We start from the raw sequence: 17322 nt of genomic DNA on the forward strand, positions 1-17322 counted from the left end.
GGGCCGCCGAGCCTCCGCCCTGGGCACAGGCGCCGAGGCCAGGAGCAGCCACAGCAAGAGCAGCTGCCCGCGCCCCGCCGGCCGCAGCTGAGGTCGGGACACCCCGCTCCCTGCCTGCTTCGCCATTTCCCAAGTTCCTCACTCTGCACCCGCCACCGACCTAAGATGCCCAACTCCATGGCCACCTCCGCCAGCCCCCAGATTTAAGGGCAGAGCCTGGCGACCTCTCCACATACTCACCCAAACACCCTCCCGCCCCGCCCCCCGACGAAGGGAGGTCCCCAGCCCGACCCTCAGCAGGGAGCTACCCTACCTCTTGAAATCCTGGAAACCAGTGACCGGCAGACTGAAAACAGAGATCACCCACCCACGGCCCGAGTCAGGACCAGGAAAACACGCAGCCATATTTCAGTATTTCTCTTGGTTTTATTACAAAATAAGCAACAAAACAGTTTTAGAAAATTATTTTTTTGCTACATACCAATTAGAAGCTCACATAAAATGAGAAGCTAACAGTTTCCATGCGCTCAGCTCAGGGCGGGCGCAGGGTGCATTTCACAGCTGAAACTTACTGGTTCAAAATACTAAGTCATGCCACACCTTCACAAGCAGAGGGGGAAGGGGCAGTTCGTTTTTGCCAAACATTTGCTATATTTGAACTCTACCTAGCTTGAGTGACCCTAATGGCTGCAGGCAGTGACACAGATTAAAAGGGACTGGGGAGGGGCAAGGGATGTTGATAGAAAAGATTGAATAAAACTGCCCATTTCTGACAAGTTCAGGCTGTATAAACAAGGTTAACTTGGGAAACTCAGTTTCTAAAATGCCGTTACCTCCACATGCTGTTCACCCGGTCAACACTGACAGGGATCGATCACATCCCACAGCCACGCTCGACAGTGGAGCAGTGGATGGCCTCCTGTTCTGCTGCAGCCCACCACCCCCCACCTGAAACACTCCTGTGCCCTGCCAAGATCCCCACTAGCTGGAGGACTGGCGGAGCGGATCCTGGGGTTTTGTGACCAGGTCAAGTGGCTCGCTCTCTCTCTCTCTCTCTCTCTCTCTCTCAGGGTCTCTTACAATCTCTCTCTCAAAAGAAATAAATAAAAAAAAAATCTTACTGCTCAACTACTGAATCTACTATTTATTTATTTATGGAATCCTCTTAGCCCAGGTCAGAACACACTTATATGCAGAAAGGAGAAAAAAAAAGTTTGCTTCAGCTGAGAAGCTGGACCTTACCTTGGCACCCTGCCCATTGGTAACACCCCCACATTGCCCCGAGGTCAGCTGTACGCACACAACTCAGTACCCCGACACCCTCACAGAACCCGAAGGGCCAGGCTGTGTTTCCCAACCCGAAACTGACCTTGGAGAAAAATGGACAGTAAGTAGATCAGCCACAGGAATGACCACTTGAAATACCGTCACACATCATGGGTCGAGACCACGTCACTAAGCCTTATGGAAGGAGCACAATTTTTAAGTGTTTTTATTCCACGAAGAAAAACTAGAGTATTTTTAGTACATATGTATCCCCGCATGGACCCATTTAACCACTAACCTATACTACATCCCTGCTATTGTTTCTATTTGGTTCCATTTGATGAAAATATTCTAAATGAAATGCTTTGGTCACATAGGCACCTACTTCGGCTCACATTAAAACACTGTGGTGTAGGAACCACCAGATATTGCTAGACTCCCATCTAGTCGACTGCGGTTTGAGTCCTAGAGCTGGTGGCTTAAAACTCATGCCAGGTGTGTGTGCATGCATGCCCAAAACCCCAAGAAGAGAATGGAGAAGGGATTGTGGCCATCCCCGCAGGAGGTGATTTCTCACTTTCTGTGTCTCTGTTTCTCCAGCAAGTACACATATCCTATAGCAAAAATCTTTAAAAAAAACAAACAAACAAACAAAAAAAAAACAAACACTGAGATGTGAAACTGACCCGAAGGTAAGGTATGTATGACCACGGAAAGAACTGTGAACTAAGACTGGGGAGGAGAGTAGTTTGGGCTTCACTGGGATAACTATTTCTGATACTGGACCTCGCATTAACAATGTTCTAACTTGAAAGATTTAAGGACTTCCCAATTAGAATCCTTGTTTCCCCTTTTTCAAGATGAACAACCTAGATTATAAGTATGTTTAATTAACGGTTTCTCAAAAAAGACTTTACTGAATAAGACATAGCTTATTAGAATGGCGAACTGATGTAACCAGGAACTTGGCACAGGGTTTATTTAAAAAAAAAAGATATATAGGTAGATTTCTCATCATTTAAACTCCAAAAATATGACATCTCTTCCATGGAATCAGGAAATATTTTCTTTTTTATTTTTATTTATTTATTTATTGCCATAGGGAATGTAGACTCACCAAAAAGAGACAGAGAGAGGGAAAGTGAGAAATCACTCCTCAGGGGAGACGGCCACACCACTATCTCTTCTCCTCCACTCTCCTCTCATGATTCTGCGCACACACACATACCTGGTGTGATTTTCAAGTCGCTGGGTCCAGGGCACAAACTGTGGCATGGGCCATGTGGGATCCAACGCCTTAAAGCCACCATGCCACCTGCTGGCCTGAGTCAGAGGAAGCTCAAGGGGGTTGTAAAAGTTCCTGGTTTATTTTCATCGGATCCACATGACTTATTGTATACTCACTTCCAGGAGCCAAAGAACCTTCATCAGGACGATTTGAAGGTGAGAGCAGAGACAGAGGACTTTGGGAATTTGGAATGGCTTCTTGAAATCAGGACACTGGAGGATGTAACCGTCTGAGGACAATCATACACAAGACTATAGAACAGAGAGGGGCGATGAGAGGAAAGACAGATTCGATAGGGATTTTTGGGGGGTGAGGAAGGACAGCAGGACCACTGAGCCAAACTTAGTTTAAGTGAAGGACAGCCCCAGCTCAGTGTGGTCACAGAAAGTTCCAACTGTGACACGCATTCTGGGGAAACGACAGGGCCTGAAAGAACACAATTCCCTTCGAGCCGCTGAAGATTTTCTCACCAAGTGCTTTGCCTCCCCTTACATTTAGACTACCTGGTAAAAATGCTTCTCTTTGTCTCTCCTTCTAGTTACTAACTTTTCATTTAAAATGCAATAAAAGCTATAGATAGAAATAAACTACGTTCACGCTTCTCCTAGGGAACTCTAGTAAGTTTCTGGTACATAAATTAGACAGACAAATTTTCCTAGGGACGCTAGAAATATTAGGTTGTCAGAAAAGTCATTTCGTATTTTTCTACGCAAAAAAATGTGTCATGAGTTTTCAGACAAGCCAATAGTAACTTGTCAAATGGAAGAAGGTTGGCTCTAAAATTGGATGGGAAACCCGATGGGCTTGGTTCTTCTACCTGGGATCATCTGTAAGGCCGTGTTTCTATTTCTATGCCCCTTCCTCTCTCACTGAAAGAATAAGTACTCTGAGACTGTTTCGGTAGCGCTCCGCTGCTAAGGGCATGGAACTTCACCCCATTACAGGGTTCGATCCTGAAAGCACACGGGGTTTCATTCTGAAGGCAACACGAAGGGTAAAAAGAAAGCCAATCTCCTCAGCAAACAGTACACAGCACTTAAATTTAGTTGAAGCTGATCCGTTTCCAAAGAGCTGTGAAGCAGGGAATCCAGAAGCCCTCTCTGTGCAAACACAGCTGTTCTCCTGTCAGGAAAACTGGGGTCCAAGAGGTGAGCCGGATGAGCTACGAGCCGCCTCTTCCAAGCACCTCTTTATACTTAGCCAGAGAGCCCAATGTGTCACACATGTGAACAGTCACGCACTTCTCAACCCTCCACCCATTAAAATAACACCATTCCAAAAGGCGTGTCTGTCTGTTCTCAGCCGTGGGAACATTTAACCCTGATAAGCCCATCCGCGGGCCGACACAGACAGGGGGCTGGTATGACTGTCACCCCCAGCTCCAGAACCTGGGGCCCAAACACACCTAACAGAGTAGATTCCACGCCTGGCTGATGAACTGGGGCTACATTACTCCCCATCCCTTACGAGAGGGCCTCAGCTGCTCTGTGATGAGTTCTTCCCAGGGATTCTGGCCTGAGCGTCAAAACGGCAGCCCCCAGGCTCAGACGCTCAGAGCAGCCCGCAGAATGTGCCCTGGCCCCCCCACTACCCCTGCCCACTTCACAGACCAGGCCATAAACACAGACAGGATACACCTGGACGACTGGCCTAAGATGCTGATCCGGGACTGAAAACAAAGACAAAGAAATTCAAACAAGGTCAAGGAACTAAAACTTGCTTGGGGGTGAAAATGGTCTCCAGACCTCCCCGGAGAGGAGTTGCCAAGGTCCCCAGCCCTTCAGGAAGGACCTGGCGTGGTTAGACACCAGGCGAGCTGCTCCCTGCTGCATGTGCCTACAGGTCGAACCCAGAGCTTTTCCCAAGGTAAATCCACTGCATTGGGATCACACGAAAGCAGCCAGCAGGCCAGGCCCCTCCCCAGAGCAGCCACCGGACGTGAGCACACCGGCCTGCAGAGGGCCTCCCACAGGGTAGAGAGATGGACGCTCGGCCGGGCTCTCCCTTCCACCTCCCTCCAGGGCACCGCGGCTCATCACACATCAGAGGTCCGTATGTTCTCATCGTCAAGGTTGAACATAAACGGCTTCTCCTTGCGCTGGGGCTCCGACCTGTGCCTGAGGCGCGAGCCTGGCAACCCGCCAGCAATCCCACTCTCCCCAAGTCGAGGTGCGAACAGAGAGTCCTCCAGAGTCTCTTCAGCTGGAAGCAGCTTCTCCCCGGCCTGGGGGACAGGTGTCCAGGGCTGCCATGAGGAGGCGACCGAGGGGGCTTTGCAGAGAGCTCTCTTTTCTTCCACAGGAGGACGCCCCCTCCCCAGGGCAGAGTTGGGCCCTCCTGAGAGGACAGAACTTCCAGGCCGAGTCAAAGAAACGGATCGAGAAAAGGACATTTCCTACAAAAATAAGAGGGAAGAAAAACACAAAGGAAAGTCAGGGTGTTTCCTGACGATGTTCACCCCAAAGGCCCAGGACAAGGGGCTCATCCCCAGGACCACATCTCCCCTGTCCAGAGATACGCATGGACAAAACTCAACCCTCCACAGAATCCACTCCGGGTGTGTCAGGGTCGGCCTGACAGCCAGATATGTAGGACACATGGGAAACCTTATTTCTCTATCCGATCTTACCTCACCTCCTCCAACAACCAAATAGGAAAAAGAAAAATTTGTACCAAATCAGCAGACACAGAAAAACAAGACACCCCAGGGCTCGGCTACACCTAGGCAGGGCGGCTTGCCTGTGTCACCAGACAAAACGAGCCTGCTCAAGGGGGATTCAGCTCTCAGTTGACACTGTGCGACAGGAAGGAAGCAACTTACCCTGGGGTGGCACCTGAGAGCCTGGACAGCCGCCCCGATCTCCTTAATCCAGCTGTGCATGTCTTCTGGACTGTCCGCCTGCAAAACACCCACGGCCCTGACACAGACGCTCTGGCTCTGTGATTTCAGCTTGCAAGTCTCTGATGCAACTTCGAGTCCATCAAACCACACCATTAGAGCTGGAAGGCCTCTCAGAAACCGTCTAGGCCAGAGGCATCCAGGCTTCTGGGGACATCGCTTTCCTGCAAACCCTATTTGACACCCAATAAATAAAACAGCTCCAAGTAGAACTGTTCTGAAGTGGAGCTGTTTGGGGGGCAGGGGGCTGAACACACATTCCCTGGGGAAGTACCTCACCCTCTGCAACACAACTGCCCTGGCCGAGCCTCCACACTTGCAGAATGGGAAACGCAGGCCCAGACAGTCCAAGCTCAAGGTTATGGCTAGTCTAGCCTGGAGTTCTCCTCACCTGCAAGGTAATCACCTTTCCACGATCACTCTGTACACGCATCCCACTTTCAATTCCAGCTGCATGAAAGCCAAATCGTTCTTCAAACCCTCCCAAAGACGCATTATCATATGTATTCTCTCCAGGGAGGGGCATTTCTCAAAGCATAAACCCCCCAGGTCTATCTGGCCTCAAGCACTGTGGGTCTTGGAGAGCCAGGCTTTGCCACATGAGGGGACTTCTAAACGTTTCTGGGGAAATGAAATGCAAGTGTGAGTTTATTGTGGTGCAAAAAAAAAAATGCCAAATCTATGCATGGCTTTGTAATAATATGCATTTTTCATGAACTTTTGGAAGCCCCTGCAACAACACTGAGAGGTTCCAAGTATTCCCCCCAGAAACAACCCACCAGCCCCAGAAGAGGGCAGCAGCAGCTTTAAGAAGAACCGGAGGAAAATTAAGAGGCCCAGCCAGCCACCCCACTGTGAGGCCTCTGGGTGCCTTCCAGCTTCACAGGGTGGAGTTCAAGAGAACTTAGCAAAGGCGTCCTGGGGGCCCTGCTTGGTGTGGTATCCAGGGCAGGGCCCGGCAGCGGTGCCAGGACTGAATCCCTGCCCTCAGGAATCGACATCTGTTAGCCTCCCTCAGTCCCCAGCACTGTCCCTGAACGGCCCCACCCAAACACACAAGCGTGCGTGTGCACGTGCAGACGGGTGTGCAGACACCACACCCCAGCCCTCAAAGTTCGACAATCCTCCCCTTGCCCTGTCCCCAAAATGAGTCCTTCTCTTTGCATCCTATCAGGTTAAAACACGAGCAGTTTTACTTGAGAAATCCTCAGATTCACACCCCTACCCTTTTCTATCACTTCCAAAGCAGCCCTCCCAGGTTAGAGGTGTGCAGGAGACACTTGCAAAGGAAGACCTGTCACACCTGGCACGCTGGGTCGCCAGGTCTGAAAGGGTCAGCGACAGGTGCCCCAGGGGAACACCTCTCATGTGCGCTGCACCTGCAAATCGCTCGCCCTCTCTCCCCTTGACCTTCTCCGGCTCCCTGATGATTTCATGGTTTCCCAAGAAAAGAAGCAAATCCATCTCCGGCCCAAAAAGAAACCGGCAAGGTCAAGATCTACTGACCTTGGAGCGCTCATAACATTTTGTAAACCTCAAATACACACAATCAAATTTATTTTTGAAAAGTTAGAAAAGAAAAAGGTCTCCAAAGTCCTTCCAAAGGCTTTGGACTAACGTCAGAGCTGGCCTGTCCCACAGGCAGGACGACGGGAGGATGAAATGAGCTGGATTAGGGAAAAGGGGTTGGCGACACACAGAGGGGCTCTGCACAGAGGTTCCTGAGGTCCCTGCTGTTTTCACTGTTCCTGTCTGACGGGAGGGAAGCAAGCAGAGCCGTAACCTCCATTGTGTGGAAGTGTCCATTGCCCCCTCCCTGAGACCTGTCTCCAGTTCCTCTTTCTCCACCTCCAGATAATTCCTACCTCAGAGGGATCAATTAAGGAAACCTATTTGGAAGAGAAAAGGGTTATTTTCAATGTGAGTAAAATGGAGATCATTGTCAGTAGGAGAAAAGCATTTATTAGCACTCTCCCTGGAGGAAAACAAAAGATGATTTGGTAGGGGGATTTAGAAGACAGGGAAACGGGAGATGGAGGGAGGAGTCCAGCGAGAGACCAACATCACAGAGGAGCCCTGACATCGTCATGACAATCTAGCAATCCTCTCCAGGGGTGTTAGCCACCTCTACGGTCCTTCCACCGCCCTGGCAAAGACAGACCCCACCCCATCCCCACAAGCCACAGGCCACCCGCTGAATCCCAGAAAACCGGCACCACCTGATTTAATGCCTGGGTCCTCAAGCCCCAGAACCCCAAGGCCAGCTCTCACTGCGGGGTGACTACCTAATGCAGCCGCTACTTTGTTCCTTTTCCTATCTGGACATAATGAGGCCTTGTAAAAAACAACATAGAAAATAAATGTTGAAAAATTAAAATCACCACAAAATTCTAACAATAACCACTGGTGTTTTGATAAAATGTTTTCCAGTCTTTTTTGTTATTCATTTCTTTTTCCTAAATAAAAAGATAGGTTTTTTTCCTTAGATCTTGCTGGAGAGAGAGAAAGGGAAAGTGAGAAATCACTCCCCAGAGGAGATGGCCACACCACAATCCCTTCTCCTCCACTCTTCTCTGAGGATTCTGGGCATACTCTCACGTGTGCACTGCATGATTTTCAGGTGGTGGGGTCTGGGCCTCGAACCAAGGTCATCCATGTGAGAGTCTAAAACCTTCACCACCACGCTACCCGCTGACCTTGATATATTATATCTTGATTTTTTTTTTTTAATTTTGTGGTAAGGCACATGCACTTGCTGGAGAGAGAGAAATCACTCCCAGGGGGTGGCCACACCACAGTCTGTTCTCCTCTTGGGATTCTATGTACACACACACATGGCCCCAGCATGTTTTTCAAGCCACCGGGTCTGGGACTCAAACTGCACAGTTAGTAATGCAGGATCCAGCCACCTTAACTCCACACCACCTGCGGCCTTAGTTTGTTTTTTTCCCTATGAATAATTTAAATGTTCTTCCATATTATCATACATCTGTGGAAGCATTTTCAATGGGCCTCTGTGGATATACTACAGTTTACTCCTCCGGCCCTCCTAAACGTTAGATGGTTAGATGGTTTTCATTTCTCTTCTTGTATTATGCCTCTACTCCCACCTTTGGGATTCCATAGCTCTCAGGGAGACAAGATTAAACAGTACACGGCCTTTTACGACCCTTGATACATCTGGCCAGATAGATTTCTGGCTAACAATGGACACTGTCTTTAATAACAACACATTTTTTTATGCACACCCTTGCCAGAATGGAATATTATAATTTTTAAAACCTCTAATATGATAGGCAAAACAATTCAATCTTTCTTAAAATATTTAGTAATTAATAGAGATGTAAATTGTTTACTAGTCATATTCTTCCCTAATTCTCCCTGTTTTGTTTTGCATTGTTTGTTTTAATTCGAGGGCATGTTCTTTTACCCCAGGAATGTGGGACGCAGAGGGCAAAAGAGGAGAGGAGAGAACCTTCTGGTAAATGTATGTAAGAACACAGATGACACGCTGTCTCCTGAACATCGCCTGGCTGGGTTCCATGTTTCACAAATGACTGTCTTAGGTCCAAAGCTCTCCTGAACTCACACCCAGCACCACCACCCACTTAACAAATCCCTCTTTGGCATGGCCGACATGCCAACATCGGCTACCCAATGGTCTTCACCGCTTGTCCTCTTGGGTGTCCCACGGGCCCCATAAATTCAGAACAGCCCACACTCAGCCTGTCTCTCCTCTCCGCAGTCCCTCCTCCCCACTCCCACCTATCGCAACCACAGGAGCTCTCGGCTGCCCGAGGCTCGGGAAATACATGGGCATCGCCCTTGCCTCTCCGCTCCCTTCGCCCAACCTTCTTTCAAGTTTTGCAAAGTCCATTTCTTTGAAAAAAAAATTTAAGCAATTTTTGCTAAAGGGGTACATGCACTTGACTGAGAGAGAGAGAGAGAGAGAGAGAGAGAGAAAGAGAGAGAGAAAGAGAGGGAAATCGCCATCCCCCGCCCAGGGGAGGATAGCCGTGCCACAATCTCTTCTCCCCTATCCTCCTCCCAGGATCTTGGGCATGCGTGCACACAGGCCTGGCATGTTTCAAGCCACCAGGTCCGGGACGGGACTCAAACCGTGGCCAGACATGTGGGAGTTCAGAGACGTAACCACTGAACATCTGCTGGTCCCCCCTTTGCTGTATCTTAGCATTTCCACTTTTTTACATGCATGCTAGTTCAAGGTTCCTTCGTCCTTCACCTAAACTGTGACAGCAGTCTGAAAGTGGCCTCTGCCCCTGTCCTAACTCTGTCCCCCCTGCCCTCCACACTACCCTGGGCCGGGCACACCCCGGAAAGGGCTGGCTCCACTCAGCTCCATCCATGGGTGAGGAAAACAGGCCCTGAAAGAGCAATCCAATCCTGAGCAGGTCACGCCCTGGTGGACCTGCTGGGGGCGCTCTCGGGTACAACACAAGGCACGCAGGCTCTCCCCCGCGCTGTCCAGCCTCCTCATTCTCCCTGTTTCTGTCTTCTCCAGGTTGTTTCTGATATGTCTATTCCTTTTACCTGGGCCACACCCCCACTGCCCCAGTGTAGACATAGCTTCCTTCGGAAGCCTTCCCTGATCTCGAGTCTGGCTGAGCTGCCCTTCTGCGAGTTCCCCTGGCATCCAGAACGCACTCTCACCGCCTCAGTAGCGCTTACCACACTACTTTTCATTTTTATTTCATGTCCCTGCACCCCGTTTGGGGAAGTTGTTCATACTGTGATAAATTTAGAGTCTTTGTCACATCCTGCACTGCATGCCAGGTTCACTGACCTCCAGTGTCATTTCCACGTGCACCTGTTAAGGTTTGCCTTGTGCCGCGCAGTTCTATGTCCCACACCCACACAACAGTCTCTCGCAGAATAGTTCCACGACCCAGCAATCTCCCTGTGCTTCTTTATCTAACACTCCCTCTGCACCCCATCACACAGTTTGGGGGCTCTACTGTAATTTCTGATTTACACATAATCTTTGTGGGGTTTAGTATCTTTTTTTTTTCTTTTAGGTTTCTGCCATTCGGTTCCTGTGCTTGCCAGAGAGAGACAAAGGGAGACAGAAATCCCTCCAAGGGGAATGACCATGCCATAATCCCTTCTCCAACATTCTGCTTTCAGGATTTGGGGCACACAGGCACATGTGCCCAGCATGATTTTCAAGTCACCAGTCCAGGACTCAAACTGTGGTCAGCCACGTGGGAGTCCAGTGCTTTAATGACCACGCCACCTGCCGACCTCTGCGGTATCATTTTAAAAGTATGTATAACCTGTATACCAGCCAAATCAAAGGTATAAATATATTTACCAGCTTCATCTTGAACATGACACTATGTTGTGGACATTTGAAATTCACTCTGCAGGGTGTTTTGGAAGTACACATGAAATTGCAAACAACACCCTCCTCTACTGCAGTACCAGCTCCTAGCCCCGGCCCTTGCCTCCAGGTATTCATGCGTCTTTGTTTTGTAGAGAATTTGGAGTTAGCAGATAGCGTAATGGCTATGTCGCTGGACTCCCATGTAGTTGACTGTGGTTCGTGTCTCGGACCCGGTGGCTTAAAACTCACACTGGGCACATGTGCGTGCGTGCCCAAAATCCCGAGAGGAGAACGGAGGAGAAGGGATTGCGGCATGGCCATCCCCCCTGGGGGGGGTGATTTCTCACTTTCTGTCTCTGTCTCTCTCTGTCTGGCGAGCGCACGCGCCCTAGAGCGAAAACCTCTCCAAAAAAAAAAAAGATAGAATTTGCCTTAGAGCACATGTACTCCAGAAAGAGACAGTGAGAGGGAAAGCGAGAAATCACCCTCAGGGGATGGCCATACCACTATCCCTTCTCCTCCACTTTCCTCCCAGGGTCTTGGGCATGCACACACTCACCTGTTACGAGTTTCGCCACCAGGTCCAGGACTCGAACTGTGGTCAGCCATGTAGGAATCCAACATAACCACTATGCCATCTGCTGGTCCCTCCTATGTCTTTCAACCAAGTTCTCCTGCTTCTATGCTATCAAATCCTCTGGCTTCCACTAATGGGCGAGGACACTTGTCATTGCTCAGTGGGGACACAGCGAGGACACAGTGACTCTGCTGAGCGCTGTCTTTGAGGTTCACTTTGTCTCAGATGATATGAGGCTGTGTAGTATTCCCTCACAATTCCTCCTTGCTTGACTCTCTCTGTCTTGGTTTCGGGGTCTGTTGAGTTTAACTCTGTGTCCCTGGCCTGAGACCAGATGCCAGCACACTGCGGATACTCTCCAAACGTGTTAAATGCAAGAACTAGAAGCAATCTGTGTACCTGCGGGTTAAGCCTGGTCCCTGAGTGGCGACAGTGCAGGCGAGGAAGTAGCTCTGACACCTCCAGCACTCCTTTCCCCAGCTCCAGCTTGCACCCAAGCCTCTCTCCACCACCTCTCCCAGGTGGCATAAGCTTGTCTGAACGACTGTGCCCACAGGTGACCACGCAGCTATTGGGCTCAGACCAGAGCTACCATCCAGGAAACAAGAGGCGGGGTGTTTAATGGGACACAGCACTCAGAGCAGTAAAGAAACGGGGCTGCAAACCCTGAGAGCTTCGGCAGGGAAGCCCGGGAAGGAACCCACGCTGACGTGTCCTTTCTAGCATGAGGACTCAGCATCCCCGCCATGCTTAGCTGAGGCCCTCTCTGAGGACGCTGAGCAGGCTGGCTTGGGGACTTGGCCCTGAACCTACCTAGGCCCCACTGGGAAACGTGCCTCTCTGGCTCCTGCCAGTTCAGAAGGGGTTGGGAGCAGCCCAGAGCCATGGGTGGAGGGGAGAGGCTTCTGACCGGTGAACCGTCGGAGCCTACACAATGGCTCTCCCTGTGCAGCTGGCTGTGCACCTGGCACCGCGCAGGGCTGGGTGCCTCTGTCCTTCCGCACACAGCACCGTCCACACAGAGAGCAGCCTTACGAATGCCCCGGAGGAGAAGTGAAATCACCGAAGGTTCTCCTTTTCTCTGCTTAGCTGGAGCCCAGCAGCTGAGGGCGGCTGCTACAAAGGCACGCCCGGCCCCCACCCCCACCCCCACACCATGGCTCAACCTGCTTTTATCATTTGATGGTTGGGAAGCTTTTGGCAAACATCCTGTTTAGAATAAAATGGGACTCAGACCGACTCTCAGGGCTAAATTTACGGCCTAGAAACTTCATGCAAACGCAAAGAGAGAGCAAAGAGCAGGACGGGCCGTGAGCACAGCGGGCACAGCCTCCACCGCCGGCGACTTCGCACAGTGAGGGCTTACCTGCACGTAGAAGGTCCTGGAGCTTGTTATGATTTCAAACAGGTTGTCCCTCATTAGCAGATCACTAGACAGAGGAAGAGAAAGACAGTGAGCGCATGCTCGGAGGCACGCAGACACCCGCCCTAAGTCGGGGCGCTTCCAGCCATTCCTCCTTCAGCCCCTGCCTCGGAAGACATTCCAGGGGCTTCTTTAAGCCTCACTTCCCAGAGGGTCGCAGAGGTCTGCCAGCCTCATGGAGCCTGTCGGCCACACTACCCTCGGCTCTAACACACAAAGCTCCTGGCCTCAAAAACCCCGCCTCACACCCAGCTCCCCTCATCCTTTCCTTGTCTCCCAGGGCCGGGTGTGCAGGAGGGCTTTGTGTGCAGCGGTTCCTCGAGTGCTTCTAGCACGAGACTGCGTCCGATCTTCATAGCGGCGCAGCGAGGCCCTGCTGGGCGTCCGCAGCTTCAGGAAGAGGAAACTCAGGCTCTGGGAGTCTAGGCGCCCTGTCTGTGGTGCCAAGGATTCCAACCCAGACTCTGGAGCCTCAGGCTGTGACTACTCATTGCCATGTGCCTCCCCTAAAGGAGCCCACTCCCCATTTCCAAAGCCTCCCTCTACCCTGCGGGCAAGCCCATCAACTTCATTCACCCCCTTCCTCACTGCACTGGCCCAGGAGACAGGCCTAAAGAGGACATGGGGGGGGAGTGGACTACCTGAAGGTGCTGTCCACTGGTGGGGGTTTGGGAAGAGAAACCCTGGCAAGTGGGAGGAAGGCGCTGAGGCCCAGAGGCAAACTCTGGTATCCCACACGAGCATCCAGTCCTTGTGGGAGGGACCCAGCTTCCCCACTCCCGACGGTTCCACTTGTGATTTTTCTGACTTTTCCATGGGGCAGAAGCAATGCACATTTAGAAACTGCGCTTCCAGGACTCGTCTAATCACTCGCTTTTCATCTCTAGTACGGGACTTGGTAAAGGACGTGGGGCCCACACGTCGTTATAGAGAGGGCCTCGTGAGAGCTGATCTGGGCAACTGCAGGCTGCCCGAAGTGAGCTGCTCGTGCTCCGGGCTTAGGCATAGTCTAAGCATCTTTGACTTCATGATGCTTTCGATTTACGATGAGTTGGGACGCACGCAACCCCATCGCAGTCAAGGAGCGTGTCAACATAAGGGGTAAAAGGTCATTCCTACCCAATAAAAGAACAAACAAAGCCAGACGCAAGTGGGCGTTAGAGTGTGTGGAGCACATCTGAGTTAGAATAAGCCCACAAACGGACGGATCACAGGCAGGGCTGGCTTTGGGAAGGAAGATTTGGAGGGGACTGGCAGGTCTGGCCAGGGCCATGGGCTCCGGGCAGAGGTGGAACGTGAAATTAAAGAGCCCCGAGGAAGGGGACAAGTCCTGACTCTGCGCAGGGAAAGGTATCTGGCACGGGGAGGGTGTAGCTCCCAGTGTAAAATGGAGATGTGGAGCCCCCTTTGCCGGGCGGGTCATCACAAAGAACAACCATAAGGTACAGAACAATCTCGTGTGTGGCTCAGAACACATTTTGCAACTGCCTTTGTTACTTTCTGAGAGTCTGATCAGTGGCCCTGCACACCGGCTAAAACGGTTTAACCTCTTAACTACCCATGCGTGTACGTGCAGTCACGTAGCCACCCACCGTGGAGGGGAAGCAAAGCAGCTAGGAAACCCCCACCCCTTTCACACCCTGTTCTCAGGCCGCAAGCTGCCTCTCCCGTCAACTTGGTTCAACAAATGTTTGCTGATTACTCAGAGCCTAAAACCAGGCTGAGCCCTCAAGAGGCCTGGAGGCTGCAGAGGCCTGGGGGCTCCCTTCCCAGCTACTACAAGTCTTCAACTCCCTCACTTCTTATTTCATGTTTTTACTTTTTAATTCTTTTTTAGGTTTTGCCATACTGCATGTACACCTACCAGAGAGAGAGACACACAGAGAGAGGGATAAAGTGAGACCCCCCCCCACCGAGGATGGCCATAATATAGCCATTTCTCTTCCATTCTCCTCTCAGGATGTAGGGCATGCACGCTCACATGTCAGGAACGATTTTCAAGCACCTGGGTCCAGGACTCAAACCGCAGTTGGCCACGTGGGAGTCCAACACCTTAACCACCATGCCACCTGCTGGCCCCTTTTCTTACTTCTTTTACTCAGAGTTTGGTGTGATTCTGACAAAGGTAGAGGTTGAGGGAAGGTCAAGGCACTCACAGGGTTGAACCCTACCCTGCCTCCCCACGCTGCCCCAGCATGCTCGGCTGGTCTCACCTCTCCTTGGGCCTTCCAGGTCAGGAGCCATCAAGGCTCTCCAAGGGGCTAGTCATGCCCGGTCTGCCCTCTGCCCTCTGCCCACTGCCCAGCTCCGGAGCCACACTCCCAGGACTTTCATCTACAGCTACCTCCATGCACTGTAAACTGTCATGGGAAACCGCCCCAGTCTTCAACTGCCGTGGCCAAGACTCAGCTCCGCGTTTCTGTCCCAGCTTCCCTGGCCCACAGCGTTTCCCTGGACGAGCACCCCAGGCCTTCGTGAGAGCGGGCTGCCTGATGTGGACGGCCACCCTGATGAGTGGGGGCTCTCCACGCAGCCCATGGGAAGGAGACACAGCACAGAGCTCCTCAGGACTGCCAGCGGATGGTGGCCAGAGAGAGGACTTCTAGGTGGCCAGAAACCCCTGGAGTTTCAGCAGCTTAGTTCTCGGGACGTCTGTGGTGGTGGTGGATGTGGGAGACCACTTGCCGGCTCCCAAACTCGTCCTACGAACCATGGCACTTGGAAGGTAACCATTTCCCCACAGAAAGAAAAACGCATTAAAAAATACTTGTTCTGGGGCCAGCAGTTAGAGTAATGGCTATGTCGCTGGACTCCCACATAGTCAACCGCAGTTCATGTCTCGGACCCAGTGGCTTAAAAAACTCATGCCAGGTACGTGTACGTGCGTGCCCAAGATCCCAAGAGGAGAATGGAGGAGAAGGGATTGCGGCGTGACCATCCCCCCTGGGGGGTGATTTCTCGCTTTCTGTCTCTCTGTCTCTCTCTGTCTGTCTCGTGAGCGCACCCGAGAAAAAACCTTTAAAAAAAAAAAAAAAAAAAAAAACTTGTTCTTTGGGCCAGCCAGTCGTGTGGTGGTAAGGAAGCTGGATCCTACACAGTTGACTGTGTGGTTCAAATCCCGGGCTTGGCGGATTGAAAATGACCTTCAAAAACGACACCAAGCACATATGTGCGTGCACCCGACACCCCAAAGGAGAGAGAGATGGAAGAGCAAGGATTATGGTGTGACCGTCTCCCCTGAGGAGCGCTTTCTCTTCCCCATCTGCTTCTCCCCAGCGAGCACACACACCCATTAGTGAATTTTTAAAAATAAATCCTCATTCTTCCTGCTCACTGGGAGTCACAGAGAGATGCTGTGAATTACCCGTGTTCATGGGGCACCAGGTTGAAAGGCGGAAAAGAGCGAAGGCCTACGAAGGCCTACAGTGTTCAGGAAAGCGGCTCCACCCCGCAGGGCCGGGCGAGCGCGGGGAGCCAGACCTAGGCACAGCGCCTGCTCTAGCCGGTCCTCCTGGGACTGGCATCTGAGTCTAGCCTCGGAAGCCGCTGAGCTCTGCTCTCTTCTTGGTTTGGGCATTTTTTCGTTTTTTGTTTTTTCTCCACCAGAAATGATCAATAGGTTTAACACATGAGGAGCCAGGGCGAGGCGATGGTAAGAGGGTTCCCTGAGGCATTAGGGCTTTGAAGATGAGGACTCTGAGTAGGGCCTTCAAAGGGAAAATATAGAGAGACTGAAGGGGACCAAGGAAGGTTCTGGGCAGGGAAGAAGCAGAGACACTTACCCAGACTTGACCAGACACTCGTGCGTCTTGAGGACGTCCTTGAGAAAGATGGTGCGCAGGGGCTCTCGGTCCTGGCGGCACAAACAGAGAACGGGGTCAAGGAGAGACGCTCATCCCGGTCGAGCCGGCCAGCTGGCTGGCGACCCTTCGGAGATGTCTGGCCAAACCACGCTGGCCAACAACCTGGTCTCGAAATAATCAAGGGGGGAAAGTCTGAAACGTTCCAGGTTCCTGACCCACGCACAGCTCGCTGTGAGGAGCGAGGACGTCGTGGCCACTTCCTGCCACTGCGAAGATGATCACCCGAACGGGGGGACCAGGCAGGTGCCTGTGCAGTCTGCGTGTGTGCCCGTATCTCTGCTCACACCCACCCTCCCGCAGGAGTACATTCACACACCTCTGAGCACCCAGGACCTCTCAGAGGGGCCCATGGGGCCAGCAGGTGGCATGGTGGTTAAGGGCGCAGACTCCCACATAGTCGGCCGCCGTTCGAGTCCTGGACCTGGTAGTTTGCTTTCTTACTTCTTCTCTCTCTCATTCAGTCTGTCCCTTTCTATTCAACTAAATAAAAAGAGTTAAATAAAATAATTCTTTTTTAAAAAAAGGAGAGTGACCACAAACCTGCTCGCACTTGAAATAGCAGATGGTAAAGTCATCGAGGGCAAAGAAGCGCCGTTTCCAGCTCTTCCGCTGAAATAAGAGAGAAAGCAGGACGTTCGGGACCCTCCCCAGCACTGCAGAAG

At 51.5% G+C, this 17322-nt stretch overlaps 1 protein-coding gene across 6 annotated transcripts in view; it reads right to left on the reverse strand.

Moving 5' to 3' along the window:
* Positions 1 to 2758: 2758 nt before the first annotated feature.
* PLEKHA2 (pleckstrin homology domain containing A2) overlaps positions 2759 to 17322 on the reverse strand; it is an 82933-nt gene continuing 68369 nt past the window's right edge. For all 6 annotated transcript variants that reach the window (XM_006164749.2, XM_027766819.1, XM_006164748.3 and 3 more), the window contains 5 exons: positions 17201 to 17269; positions 16580 to 16650; positions 12741 to 12804; positions 5376 to 5453; positions 2759 to 4949 (listed from right to left, as the gene is read on the reverse strand). In XM_006164749.2, the coding sequence (XP_006164811.1) occupies positions 4590 to 4949; positions 5376 to 5453; positions 12741 to 12804; positions 16580 to 16650; positions 17201 to 17269 (642 nt within the window). In that variant the 3' untranslated portion in view covers positions 2759 to 4589. The remainder of the gene's footprint in view (positions 4950 to 5375; positions 5454 to 12740; positions 12805 to 16579; positions 16651 to 17200; positions 17270 to 17322) is intronic.

The sequence above is a fragment of the Tupaia chinensis genome, unplaced genomic scaffold, assembly GCF_000334495.1.
Source record: "Tupaia chinensis unplaced genomic scaffold, TupChi_1.0 Scaffold143705_1, whole genome shotgun sequence".
Taxonomy (NCBI): Eukaryota; Metazoa; Chordata; class Mammalia; order Scandentia; family Tupaiidae; genus Tupaia; species Tupaia belangeri.